The sequence below is a fragment of the Halichoerus grypus genome, chromosome 2, assembly GCF_964656455.1.
Source record: "Halichoerus grypus chromosome 2, mHalGry1.hap1.1, whole genome shotgun sequence".
NCBI lineage: Eukaryota > Metazoa > Chordata > Mammalia > Carnivora > Phocidae > Halichoerus > Halichoerus grypus.
The window spans coordinates 128,635,363-128,650,865 of NC_135713.1; the positions used below are offsets into that span (position 1 = coordinate 128,635,363).

The 15,503-nt window shown below is 34.2% G+C and overlaps 1 protein-coding gene across 1 annotated transcript in view; it reads right to left on the reverse strand.

Moving 5' to 3' along the window:
- ADAMTS19 (ADAM metallopeptidase with thrombospondin type 1 motif 19) overlaps nt 1-15,503 on the reverse strand; it is a 248,696-nt gene that overhangs the window by 161,519 nt on the left and 71,674 nt on the right. Inside the window, exon 7 of the mRNA XM_078067553.1 lies at nt 10,060-10,103. Within this exon, the coding sequence (XP_077923679.1) occupies nt 10,060-10,103 (44 nt within the window). The remainder of the gene's footprint in view (nt 1-10,059; nt 10,104-15,503) is intronic.

Consider the following 15,503-nt stretch of genomic DNA (forward strand, 5'->3'; position numbering starts at 1 on the left):
TTTTATTTTTTTATTTTTTTATTTATTCATGAGAGAGAGAGACAGGCAGAGGCAGAGGGAGAAGCAGGCTCCCCGTGGAGCAGGGAGCCCGATGCGGGACTCGATCCCAGGACCCTGGGACCATGACCTGAGCCAAAGGCAGACGCTTAACCGACTGAGCCACCCAGGCGTCCCCCCAAATTCTTTTTAAAAATAATCTCTATGCCTAACATGGGGCTTAAACCCACAAGCCCCAAGATCAAGAGTCACATGCTCTACCGACTCAGCCAGCCAGGCACCCCAAATATCGGAAAATTTTCATCTGCCAATGTGAGCTTGGCAGCTTTCCAACACTTAAAAACTTTTCTGATGAGATTTAGGGTGATATCGACAAATATATATTTCTTAATAATTTCATATGTTATATATATGTTAATATATATAATTTCATTTTTAATATATATAATTTCATATGTTATATATATGTTAATATATTAACATATATATGTTAATTATGAAATTAACTCTAATACTCTTAAGGTATATGTAAATTTTTTTTATATATATTGCATGGTGAAATGTGTCAACATTTAGAAGATCTGCCCAACTCAGTGAACTAATATTTTCTAACTGACCAACAAATGATGCTAAAAAGCCAAGTACCCATCCATTTTCAAACTACCTATCTTTGTGAGGTCCTTATTTTCCTCAAACACTTCAACCAAAATAACAAATAGCAACACTGTATATGCCGAAGCACGTATAAGATCTGCGCTGTCCTTGACAAACCAGATATAAAGAGGTGTGCAAAAATATAAAAGCCATGTCTTCTCAGTATTTTTTGTTTTGAATAATGGAGTGAATTTTTATAAAAAGTATGTTCTTTATGCTAACCTCTGATGAGTTTATTACTGATCATTTTAAATGACTTAAAATATTTTTGAGAATTTCTCAGCTTTAACTTCTAATATGGTGACAACTGACAAATTGTATTGACATAAAAAAAGCCCTTTGGGATCTTCACTAATTCTCAACAGCATAAAAGGGTGCTAAGACCAAAAAGTTTATAGTCTATACACAATTTAAGTACCTACAAGGAAGCTTCTAAAACTATTTTTTTAAAAACTTGTGGGAGTCGTCATAACTATTAACACCAATTCTCCAGAAAACATTCACAGCACATGTGAATGCTGACAAAGTGAACTGTGTGACCAAGAGAAGCTATAGTGTGTAAAATATATTTTATACATATATACATGTATATATATATAATAATGCTTTAAAAGTTTTTCTGGACTTCCATTTCTAGCAGCAAGACAATTCTGTTTACAACCCTATACATATAAATGCTGAATGAAAAATAACAAAAATCCCCTAAATTCAAGGCTGAGTATATAAATAAGGGAAATCCTCCTGCAGGCCTAAGGAAAAGAAAGGAGAATGCGGAGTTCTGAGCTGGCACTAATAATATGTTAGCTCCTCTGGGTGTTTGCCAAACTCAAAATCAAAGGTGTTCAGGCCAAGTCATGACAGTGAGACAAAAAGAGAGACTGTTCAAGGTAAGACGTTGGAACTGAAACTTCTACATAAAGTTATTTCTATCTAAAGTGAGAAGGAGGGGATACCATTTTCCTTTCCCTCAACACAATGAAAGAGTAGTTTAGTAAAACAACTGCTCCCTGGCAAAAGGTAATGACATAAAACTTTGTCTACTTTGACCTAGACTCTCTTTTTAAAAAAGGCCTCCCCTGAGAACATTCATAGTTGGCATATCTAATTTACGTTACCTGAATGGTCCAAGGAATACTAACCCAAGAAATTAACTCTAATACTCCTAAGGTATATGTAAATGATTTTTTTCCCCACAGGTGCCCCTGTGAATAAAAATTTTATCTTGAGAAAGGTACTTCTTTTCCAGGCCATACAGGATTCCCACAGATAAAAGAAATTAAGAAATAAGAACTCAAATACAAAATTATATGACTGAGTGACTAGTCACCAAAAACAAGATTCAACAAAATGAGTAAATAGGACTAGAACCACAAGAACGTCAGTAACAGAATTATTAGTTAAGTGAATGTTCAAAAGTATACCTTTAATGATTTCAACCTAAAAGAAGAGACTGAATACATGAGGAAGGCTCAGTATGTTATCAAAATGCCATAGCAGAGAGAGAAAAAAGCCAAATGGGGTGTTTAGAAATAAAAGAGCTATTGAAATAAAAAATCCTTGATAGCTGAACATATGAAATTATTAAGAAATATATGAAGAGGGGCACCTGGGTGGCTTAGTCAGTTGAGTGTCCGACTCTTGGTTTTGGCTCCGGTCATGATCTCAAGGTCGTGAGGTCTTGAGGTCGAGCCCCAAGCTGGATTCCACACTCAGTGGGGAGTCTGCTTGAGATTCTCTCCCTCTCCCCCTCCATTTGCCCCTCCCACCCCTGTGCACTCTATCTCTAAAATAAATAAATCTTTTATTTTATTTTTTTTTAAGATTTTATTTATTTATTTGACAGAGAGAGACACAGAGAGAGGGAACACAAGCAGGGGGAGTGGGAGAGGGAGAAGCAGACTCTCTGTGGAGCAGGGAGCCCAATGCGGGGCTCGATCCCAGGACCCTGGGACCACGACCGGAACCGAAAGCAGACCCTTAACGACTGAGCCACCCAGGCGCCCCTAAATAAATCTTAAAAAAAAAAAGATATGTATGAAAAAAAATAGTCAATTGGTATAAACTGAGAAACACAGATGAAAAAGTTACCTGGAACACAGCACAGAAAGACAAAGATGGATATGAAGACCAAAGAGATACATAGAAATCAGAACAAGAAGCTGAAATGTGAATATATTAAGATTTCTAGAACAAATGGGAGATTTTTGTTCTGATTTTAAAAAGTGCACTTGGTAATATCAGACTTTTTTTTAAAAATCATTCTCATTGGCAGAAACCTTGTAATCTGAACGTCTTTCTTACTACTAATTTGGTTGACATCCCTTTCCTTTCTTTTCCTTCCTCCCTCCCTCCCTTCTTCCTTCTTCTTCCCTCCTTCTCTCTTTTTCTCCTCTCTCTCTCTCTTTCTTTCTTTCTCTTTTAATTCACCCTTGATGTATTCTGTTCTAAAAACGGTTGTTGGAGTCTTCGGTTCTATTTGGTACATCTACTTCTTGTTTGTTTCTTATAGATGTTGTTTTTTATATTCTGGGTTCTAATAATTATTGGTTACGTGTGTTGCAAATACATCACTAATTCCAAGATTCACGTATTTCACATTGTGATTTGCCTTACAGTCGATAGTGTCTTACAATTAAGAATTTACCGCATTGGTTTTTTTTTCTCTTCAGCGGTACATTATATAATGGTAAGTCTTAAAAATCAATGACAATAAAGGCACCTTAAAATCCATGAAATATGGTTGTCTTCTACCTCAGAGAAGTCTGTTTTTTCCCCTGGTGTTATTATGATATCTTTTGATACATAGAAATTTCAAATGTGAATATAGTTGAATTTATCAAGCATTTCCTTTATAATTAGCATTTTTATGTTATTTAAAAAAACTTGTCTCTACCTCAAAAATATAAAATTAATTTTCTATATTTTCTCTTCTAATTTTTTATAAATTCAAACCATGTGATTCATTTTAACTTGTCTCCTTGTAAATAAACTTCTTAACATCATGTGTTCTGCTCTCAGTGTTCTGGTTTATTTGTCAATTTCCCAAACACATGCAGCTGCCTTGTCCTATTTATCACATAATGTACTTGATATGTGATAAAACAGATTCCCCTTCCATATTCTTTCTTCACTAGTGTCTTGGCAATTCTTAGGCCTAAGCTCCTCCATAACATTTAGAATCAGCCTATCAATTTTCCTCCAAAACTCCCTTTAGAATTTTTATGGAAATACATTCCATCACTAGGTCAATTTGAGGGAAATGGCCATTTGGTTTCATCTTTAGTCTTTCAGACCATGAGTATAGTTTATATCTTCATTGAGTTATACCTTCTTGATTGAATTATAAAATAGCTCAATAATTTTCCCTATATATCCTATGCATTTTATTATTAGTTGTATTCCAAAGAATTTTATTTTTTCCATATATTTAATAGAATTTTTGAATTAAATGTCTCACTGAAAAATGCTGGTATATATAAAATGCAAGTGGTTACTGAATATTGCTTGGATATCCAACACATCACTTTCCTGTTAATTTTAATAATTTAATTGCATATTCTTTGTTTTTTGCTTAAATGGAGACAATTCATAACACCCACTGCATTTTAAGGCCTAAAATTTCCAATGCACTGTTGAATAGAAACAGTGATGATAAAATCCTCTCTTTGTTTCTGATTTTGAAAGGAATGCTTTTAATGCTTCACTATTTTTCAAAAGATATTTATGCATTTTGTGTAAATATCTTTAAGTGAGTTAATAAAGTTTCTACTTTGTTCTCTTTTGCCAAGAGTCTTTACCATGAATGTGTTTTGAGTTGTATGAAGGACATTTTCTTTATCCATTGTGATGATCATATGGTTTTTATCTTTAATTGTATTACATAGTTACATTTTAAGATTTTCTAATGTCAAACTACCGCTGTGTTTCTGGAATAAATCTCAAATAAAATAACCCTACTTGGTTATTTAAAAATACCTTGTGAGATGATATCTGCTAATATTTGGTTTAGAATTCTTTCATTTCTTTCCTGAGTGAGAAAAGCTTATTGTTTTCTTTCTTACACTGTCCTCTTCAGGATTTGGTAAAAATTTATATGGTTTTAATTCACCTTTTTCTATTCTCTAAAATAGCTTGTATAATATTAGAATGGTCTGTTCTTTGTAATTTTAGTAGAACTCATCTGTAAAATCCTTAGTGCTTGGTATTGGAAAGATTTTAAAGAATTGATTACATTTCTTTCACTGCTCATAGATGAGAGACTATTTTTTTAGTCTAGTCTCTCAGCTAGAAGTGTTCACCTGTCATTAATCATGTTTCTTAGCACAATCCTCATTTGTTGCTCTTTACATATATTTATGTATCATGATACAAATTTCTATTTTTTATCTAATGCAAAAATCATTACCAGTTCTCAAAATAAACTATAGGGTGAGGATTGTTGAATCCCCAGTCTATAAAGATTTGAGAGCACTGGATTTCTGGATTCCTTCTAAGTCATGGGAGGAGGTAATTGGTTATTGGAAAATATATTATTTTTCTACGGCTACTGTAATATGTTACCACAAATTTAGTGGCTTAAAACACCCAAGTTTACTATCTTAAATTCTCTACATTAGAAGCTTGGCCCAGTTCTCACTGGCTAACATCAAGGTCTCACAAGGCTGTCTATGCATCTTTCTGGAGGCTCTAGGGGAGAATCCATTTCCTTGCTTTTTCCAGATACTGCAGGCGCTGATGTTTCACTTTCCTCCACCTTCAAAGGCAGTAATGATGAGTTGAAACCTTCTCACATTACATCTCTCTAGGCCTTTCTTCAGTAATCACATCTCCCTCTGACTCAACTCTTCTGCCTCCCTCTTCAGCTTTTAAGGATCCTGGCAATTCCATTGGGCATAGCAAGAGAGCCCAGGATAATCTCCCTATTTTAAGGTCGGTTGATGGGCAGCAGCCTTAATTCCATCTGCAACCTTCATTTCCCTGTGTGATGTAACCCAGCATATTCCCAGGTTCCAGGGCTGGAACCCGTACATCTTTGGGGATCATTATCTTGTTGCCACAGAAAGTAAGGCAATTTCACCAGCAACACCAATAAACAGTTGCCACTTGCATCCAGAATTGTATATTATTTCTCCTGAAATTTGATGATATCACAGAGTTCACCCAACCTAAGATCTTAAAATTCTGAATTACACTGGCACAATTCTATAGGTCTCTGGTTACAAAATGAATCTCAACTTCAAGAATGTTAGAGGGTGAACATGCATATGTGTTAGAATTGATACTGTGTTGATAAAAACATTTAATAGCATTTTTTTCTTCCAGTACCTATATACCTATCCACCAATCTACCAAACCATACATGTGACAAAAACAACAGGAAAAAGTGACTGAGAAAATGGTAAAACAACTTTTACTTTTACCTTCTAAACAGCTTTTCAAATATAAGATTAATATGTACAAATTATCAAATGAATCATTTATTTATAATATCCCACAACTCCAATATAGCCTAACACATTTAAGATGTACATATCTTTTGCATCAGCAAATGAGCAAAATATCTTATTGTTGCAAAGTTAAAATGCTGATAAATAAGTTTTTTCCAAGTGTATATTTGCCATTTCTTTATATATTTTAATTTATACAATTTTATTCTGTAACTGCATTCAAACTTAGCACTTCTAGCTGTATTGTCCTCTATTATACAAGTATATTACATTATAGAGGAAAGCTGACTCATTATTCTAAGATCTGAGGCAGAGGCCAGTACCACCACTTACTAACAGTGATGCTGGGCAAATTTGTAACCTCTCACAGGAATAAAAGGATGTGATAGAACCTAGTGCATACTGAATGCCAATTAAAAATGAGCCGCTTTTGCAAATGTTACAGTTTCACAACATTCTGTGGGGTCAATAATATAGCTTCTATTGCAAAGGTGAGGAATCCAAACTTCCAATGCGTTAAATAATGTGCCCACATCCGTGTAGGTAATAAACAGCAGAAGTCTGATTTAAATCTGGATGTCTGACTTCAAAATCCATACTCTGTTCTATTCTGGTGTTTTCTTCACCTATAAAGTAATAATGATAATAAAAGAGTTTGGATTTTGAAGGAATTAAGTGAGATAATGTTCATTAACATGTTGCTCAAATTACAATGCATAGCCTAAGTCTAACCATTGTTTCTAAAATACAGGCATTCCTCTTATGAATAATTCATGTATACCATAAATTAAAAGTTTTGCCTGCTGTCTTTCCTCTCTTACTATACCTACTAAGAGACGTAAGGGAAATTATAATCTTAAAGTCATCATTCAGGCCTATATTATCCACACTAATAAATAGAAAATTCATGTTCCTTTCTCCTTCCTCTCATGCAGTTTTCATTATGTAGTATCCAAAGTGAAATGGGCTTCCTTCACATCAGTAATAGAAGAGGCAAGAAGGTATATGCTGACTTAAGAAAATCATTTGACAGGTGAGCCTGGGTAGCTCAGTTGGTTAAGCAACCAACTCTTGATTTTGGCACAGGTCATGATCTTGGGGTCATGATCTCAGCGTTTTGAGATCAAGCCGCACATTGGGCCCCATGCTAGGTGTGGAGCCTACTTAGGATTCTCTCTCTCCCTCTGCCTGTTCCTCTTCCACCAGCCCCCACCTCCCTCCAACTTGTATGAGCTTTCTCTCTCTCTCCAAAAAAAAAAAGAAAGCATTTGGCAAAAATACAGCCCATAGTATTATATAAGGAGATTTTTATTTTTTTATTTTTTTTATTTTATTATGTTATGTTAATCATCATACATTACATCATTAGTTTTTGATGTAGTGTTCCATGATTCATTGTTTCAAAACCAAAAGACAACTGGCAGAATGGGAGAAGATATTTGCAAATGACATATTAGATAAAGGGATAGTATCCACAATCTATAAAGAACTTATCAAACTCAACACCCAAAGAACAAATAATCCAAACAAGAAATGGGCAGAAGACATGAACAGACATTTTTCCAAAGAAGACATCCAAATGGCCAACAGACATATGAAAAAGTGCTCAACATTGCTCGGCATCAGGGAAATCCAAATCAAAACCTCAATGAGATACCATCTCATACTAGTCAGAATGGTTAAATTAACAAGTCAGGAAATGACAGATGTTGGTGGGGATGCAGAGAAAGGGGCACCCTCCTACACTGTTGGTGGGAATGCAAGCTGGTGCAGCCACTCTGGAAAACAGTATGGAGGTTCCTCAAAAAGTTGAAAATAGAGCTACCATATGACCCAGCAATTGCACTACTGGGTATTTACCCTATAAGGAGATTTTTAAATGTGTGTCAATGAACACTTTATTGAGCCCTAATCTCTTTTGTTTTGTGATACTAGAGATTGAGAGCTGTTAAGATGACCTGCAAGCCACATGTGTTTGTTTAACTTTGGAAATAATTCATTGAGGAGTTTACCTGCTTCCTCTTAATAATAGCAGAAATTATTAATATTGCCCCATATTCTTTTTTCCTTATAAATGAGTATATGAGTATCAGGGAAAATCTATGTCTTATGTCTTACATCGCAAGTTACAGAAATAAAAACCTTAAGTTGGTTTAAATAATAGAGGTATTTATTAGCTCACACATTTGGAAGCCCAGAGGTTAGCCCAGGCCCCTGGATGAAGGATGCAGTGATTCAACAATGCCATCAAGAAGGCGACCCCAAGAATCTAAGCACTCAGAAATAACGAGAGATCTCAGGAAGGGCATTGGACTTTCCAAATCCTATGTTATAGTATTTAAAACCAGTTTCTACCAGCTCTTAATGGACAGGATGGATAGAGAGAGGGACTGATTACAATGCTTTCCTGATGAACTCTGATTGTCCAAACACATCAAGGTACTTCATTATTCAAATTGTGCTTTAAACCAGAAAATAAGCTTCATAGATAATATATATCATGAATATGTATGCTATTTTCAAATAACAGATTTAGCAAGATGTGAAACACAGTCATAATCAAAAGGAAATTTGTTTGCCTTATGTTAGCACTTGCTTTCTTAGGCTGTGCATCCACGCTAGAAAGAGGTGGTTAGCATGCATAATTATGGGAGATACTTCCCCAGCTGCTGATTTCTCTCAGGTACTCGAATGAGGCAACAAGTGGATCTACCTATATTAAAGAAGGCTTTAGGGGCAATATAGTTGTTTAAGTGGAGGAAAAGGTAATTGTCTTGATAGAGGCTTCATCAGTAATTCAAAGCTTCTGCGGTTAGGTTGATTAAAACTCTACATCGAGATTTAATTTCTGGAGATTCCGACAAGAAGAGGAGAAAAAAAAAAACAAAACTGCAGGAAGCAGGTGAGTTAACATTCGAAAGATCATCCCTAAATCAAGTCAGCTTTTCCTTGGGGGGTCCAGATCTTTTTATGCTATAGCCCCTCACGAGCCAAACATTCCTTTGATTCCATCATTAACTGCTTAACACTATTATAACTATTTTCCACTTACTATCTCAGATTTTCATCACCCATGGTTGATGAGAACTTAAGATGATGGAACTAGTTAGGATGGATTTTTTTTAAACACCTGTACCCCTTTATGCTGCTTTTGCCCTTTTTGGGTTGCTCATCTTACCAAGAACATATGACACATCAAAGATGGTTAAGTGAAAATACATGCTACCCTACAGAAATAGACCCCACATGACATGTCAAAACCAGACCATGACTCTTAACTATACCTTACCAATAATGCCTTATTATATACAACTACATGATTTTAAACTAATATATGTATATAGCAATATAATTAATATATGGTTATATAAATACAAATAAGTAAATTATACAGATATATCACTTAGGTTAGCATATATGTAGCCATTCTCTCGAAGAGCTGTGGTTTCATGAATTCTACTGGCTGTATGGTTATATTTTAGGAATTTTAGATATCCAGGACAAAATACAGAAAATTTACTACTTCATGTATAGAAAATCCTCATTCACTGGGGAAATGAGATGGAGTTTCCATGACACAGTCTGCAAAGAACTTCAAGAATACATAACTCAAAAAAAAAAAAATTCATTAGCCTGAAAAAGGTCAATCATATTGACATTAATACATTTTGCCGAACCTATGGTACATCTCTGTGATAAGAAAATAAAACTCATGATATTCTTAAAGCATCGTTTAAAATTTTTCTCCAGTATGTAGTATATTTATGTCTTTAGGCTGTTTCATTAATAACTGAAGTGCTGACCAATGATTAAACACATAGGTTGGAAATACATACCTCCGACTTTCTAAAAACATTCCATTAAAACCAACGCTCTCAAATAATTTCCTATATTTAAACAAATGATGTGTTAAAGGTGCCTAGAACTCCTCAAAAGTGTAAAAAATTTTACGTGCACTCACCGACAGTATCACATGGTTCATCTTTGTGAACACAGAAATCTTTCCTAAAAAGGAAACAGAAAATGGAAGTAAAAATAAACTTTTCCAGTCAATAGAGATTATGAGACTCGTTTTTGATAGTTACGTGAACAATTGAACCATATACTTTATCTCCAAGAATTTAATAGAACTGGGAAAGTAAGATTAACTAAATTTTAATTCTAAGAAAATATGAGAATTATTAAATTTTTAATGACACATTTTTCCTGGTATAATCCTGAAGCATGTTGCCTTATTTCATTAAAAATATTTCAAAAATAAAGTTCTATCTTGTTTTGAATTTTACAGGATTTCATTTTTTTATTACAAAAAATAGTATCTGGTATTGGGACATGGCTTTCTATTTGACAAATATTGTAAGATCTCTGCTTCACGGGCACAAAAATAATCTCCAGATAGAAGATTCAAATGTAAAAAATACAGTTTAAAATAGCAAATATTTTATATCATAACATTGGCAAAATTTTTAAAAGACTGATAATAATCATTTTAAAAAGGGCATGAGGAAATTAGTATTTTTTACACAAGCAGGGTCTAACCATGAAGAATATTCTACAATTTGCTATTTGAATATTGTATCTTGAAGATCCAGAGACAAACTATATGAAAGCACAATTTTATCTACCTTTTGAATTTTACCAGCTATGTGACCTTAGGCAATTTACTTAACCTTCTTGTGCCTCTGTCATCTCTACAAAAAAGAGGGGGTAATAATGACATCTATCTACCATGTAGGTTTATAGTACAGATTAGGTGATTTAACATATATAAAACACACATACATACACACACACATTTATTTATTTATTTAAAAGAGACCACAGGCAGAAGGAGAGGGACAAGCAGACTCCAAGCTGAGCAGGGAGCCCGACATGGGGCTCAATCCCAGGACCCTGAGATCAACACCTGAGCCGAAGACAGATGCTTAACTGACTCAGCCACCCAGGCACCCCCACATATATAACGCTTTAACGTGAGTTTAGTGAATGTGTTGGATAAATTAACACACAGAAAACTTTAAAAGAATGTCAGGCACCTAGTAAGCTCTCCAAAATTAGTTGTTGATGTTTTTGTTGTATTTTGTTGTTCTTGCGGCTATTTCTATACTATAATTTAAGCAATTTCCTACTGATAAGCAAAGATGTTTAGATCCTACAGAATTTTTACTATTACAAACAATACAATAATTAGTCTTTGTGTGTGTGTGAGGGAGAAATAAAAAAAATTTGTTATTTATTCCTCTGTTATAGCCATCTGAATGCTGTTCTAAATGAAAAATGATGAAAATTAAGTGCAACACTCCTGTCAATTTCACCAATGGCATCTACTTTGATGATTACAATGGTTAGTTTTCAATTCACATTTTGCTTGGCTCATCAGGAGCAACTGTGATTTAACATCTGTGCATAGTTTTGTAAACGTGCCATGCTCATTTAAAATGTAAAGAAATAAACAAAAAACCCAACTCTTAAATATAGGTAAGTGGTGGGTGCCAGTGGTGGGTGCCAGAGGGCACGTGGGTAGGGGAAATGGGTGAAAACGGTGAAGGGATTTTAAGAGTACGTGTATGGTGATGAACAGTGAGCAAGGTATAGAATTGTTGAATCACTACATTGTACACCTGAAACTAATGTAACACTGCATGTTAACTATCCTGGAATTAAAATTTTAAAAACGTATATTCTCAAATTGTTTGGAGCAAAGCTATACATGTGATCTAGCTATATAACCAACTCTGATATAAAACTGCTTAAGAGAATGAGAAATTCTGAATTTATTTTTAAATCTGTTACTGAAAAAGAGGTGTTAAAATTCCATTGTGGTTATACACTTATTGTTTCCTTCTGATTCTGCTGATTTTTCCTTTATGTTGAAACTAAGTTATCTCTCTGAATTTTTAGAATTTATTTTGAATTAGTTTTTACTATTGTATAGAAATCCTATGTACCCTAATGTTTTCTGTGTTAAAATCTATTATGTTTGATATTAACAAATACTAATATATTAGTAATACATTGAGATTTGCTTGGTATTATCTTTTTTCCTTTTTCTACTTTCAGCTTTCATTTTCTCTAGGTCTCTAATAAACAGCATACAGCTAAAATTATAAAACCTATTTATATAACATAGAAGTGAATTTAATATTTTATTATGGATATATTTGGATTTCTCTATTATTTGTAAATTCTATTTCCCAAGTTATACTTTTGTTCTTTTCTTCTTTGTTTTTCTCTTCCTTCCTATCTAGTTTTATTTTCCTTTCTCTCTCTCTCTCTTTTTTTTTTTTTGCAACTGCTTGAAAAGTCACATTAGATTGTATTTAATTTATGGTTACTTCCACATTTAAATTACATTGTATTAGTTTCCTATTGTTGCTGTAAAAAATTCCACAAATATAATGATTTAACATAAGTGTATTATCTTATGGTTTCAAAGTCAGAAGTCTGGATTTCACTGGGCTAAAACCAAGGTATCAGCAGTATTGGGTTCCTTCCGGAAGCTCTAGGTGAGAATCCATTTCCTTACCTTTCCCAGCTTCTAGAGGTTGCTGTACTTCTTTTTTCTTTGTTTTTAAGATTTTATTTATTTATTTGTCAGAAAGATTGAGAGACAGAGCGTGCACAAGTAGGGGGAGCGGCAGGCAGAGGGAGAAGCAGGCTCCCCGCAGAGCAGGGAGCCCAATGCGGAGCTCAATGTGGGGCTCGATCCCAAGACCCTGGGTTCATGACCTGAGCTGAAGGTGACAGAGCCCCCCAGGTGCCCTGAGGTTGCTGTACTTCTTGACTCACAGTTCCCCTCCATCCTCAAAGCTGGAAATGGTATCACTTGCTCAGTCTCTGCTTCCATCATCACATCTCCTCCTTTGAGTCTCTTGCCTCTTTCCCTGTCACCTGTGATTACATTAGGCTCCCCTAGGTTATCCAGGATAATCTCCCAATCTCAAAATCTGAAACATAATCACATCCACAAAGACCCTTTTGCCCAGGTAAGATAACACAGTCACAGGGGCTATGGATTAGAACAGGGACATTATTCTGCCTACCACATTCACTTGAAATGTCTAAAGTTAAAAATTATCTTCAGGCTCCTCCTGAAGAAAAGACGTAAAATGCTTTTAATCCAACCTCCCTTCAATCTTTCGTGTTATTTATATATGACATTATAATTCTATCTCAATTTTTCTAATCTCAATTTACATTTTCTAAACCATTATTAGATTTGCCCATGTATTTAACAATATATTCTCTCAGTAATATCTTGGATCTTTACTTTCTAGAGAGCTCATTATTCTTTAAGTACATCCTTCAGGATTTCCTTCAGTGAGGATCTATGAATAATACACTGTTCCAGACTTGGTTGCCCATGTATTTATTCATAATGGAACAGTAGCCAAGTACAGAATTTTAGGTTAACTTTACTGGTCCTCAGCATGTGACAAATATTATTTCATTTCTTTCTAGCATTTATAAATATAGAAGTCAGTGTATATAAAAAATATATATAAATATACAAATAAACATATATATATACATATATATATATATATACACACACACACACAAGTTGGTGATCAACTTGCTCTTCTTTCATGCATTGGGTTTCTGGTTAATTTTTTATTGAGAAATAAATGACATATAACATGGCTTTTGGTTAATTTTAAGATTTCTTTTTGTCTTTGTAGTTTTGCAGTCCCACCTAGATGTGTCTAGGTACTGATTTTGTTTTTATTTATCTTCTTTGGTACTTGGTATGTTATCTAATTTGAAGAACCTATGAACACATACAAATTCTTACCATTATCTATTTAGCCTATTCCTCTCATACTCTCTCTAGTGTGCTAGAACTCCTTTAGGTGTATTTTTGGTCTTCTCATTCTGATGTCTGTAACTCTAAAGCACTCTTTTGTAATTCCATCTCTTAACTACTCTATGCAGCCTTCTGGTAGGATTTCACGGATTTCTCATCCAATCCACTACTGCTCTCTTCAGCTGCATCTAATCTCTCCAACTCAGAAATTGAGATTTTAAGTATAACTACATTCCTTTTATTTTCCTCAATTTTCAAATTAACTTTTTTCCCCAAAAATATCTTATTCTCATATTTCATTTTTTGGTGTGATCGTTCAATCATGTAAATATGATTTTTTTAAATAATCCCAGCTTTTTAAATTATTCTTTACTGGAATTCCTGGCTCTTACAATGGAAGATGCTGTCATTTTGTGCTTTGAAATTCTCTTGTGAACTCATTTAGCTGTACTTTATTTGCAGTTGCCTTGTGTGGTGTCAATCAAGAGAGGGCCCCTTCAGAGTAGTTTTAACTATGCTTTCAACAACAAGTGTTTCAATGTTGAAATCCTATTTGTGGTAATGAATACCCAGACAAGCTGTTTTTTTCCTGACCTGGGGTAATGACTGAAACAGAATGCTTCTTGTTGACAAACTGTCCTTGTTTGCTGAGCTTCTACCAGATCCCACTTTTATCAAGGGTGGAGTTATCTAAGGGTGCTGGCTATATGCAATCATTTCAGCACCACTTCCCCACTTTGCAAAGCCTCAAAGTTTTTTCTTCATGTGTTAAACCTAAGAATCCAGATTTTTAGGTCCAACAAACTCCTCTCAGGGCAGCTACCACTTTACCTCAGAAGCTCCACATTTTTTTTCTCTTTCTCTTTCTTTCTTTCTTTCTTTCTTTCTTTCTTTCTTTTTTTTCTTTCTTTCTTTCTTTTCTTTGCTTCTCTGTGCATGTAAAAGGATTTTTATTGTATTTTTTCTACAATTCCAAGATGTCTCTAATGAGAACACTTTATGATTATCTAGTGAGTCAGATTATCATATAATTAAAGGAAGTGGATACAATTTGTAACCTACCATATGGTAATTAATATAGAGAAATACATATCTACTGTTAACATTAGAACTTAATGTACATAGAATCAAGCCATATAGGTCTTATTCTATTATTACACTTTATATTATGCAGCTTCCTTTTCCAAACTATTAAAAAGACTGTATAACTGCCTCAATGAGATGTTCACATTGACCTCAAATAATATTTTACTTTTTTTTTCAAAGATAGCTTCCTACAAGTGGAGATTATGTTAATTATGAATTATTGTAAAAATGAGTAATCATTACAATACTGCCATTTCCCTTCCACAAGGTTGCAGCAGAAAGAAAAGTTTGTGTGGACAGCCATGGATATGAATGGACTACAGAATGAAGTAACTTAATATCAACAATTAATCATTATAACTTTTTACTATTCCTTCCGGCAAATATCTGACAGACATGATTTCTATAAAATAGATACAGAATCAATCCTTGATTACTAGAGTAAAGGAGAGAAGGGTAGAGTTCAAAAAAGAAGATGAAACATAACCTTAAATAATATATTTTCAACACAA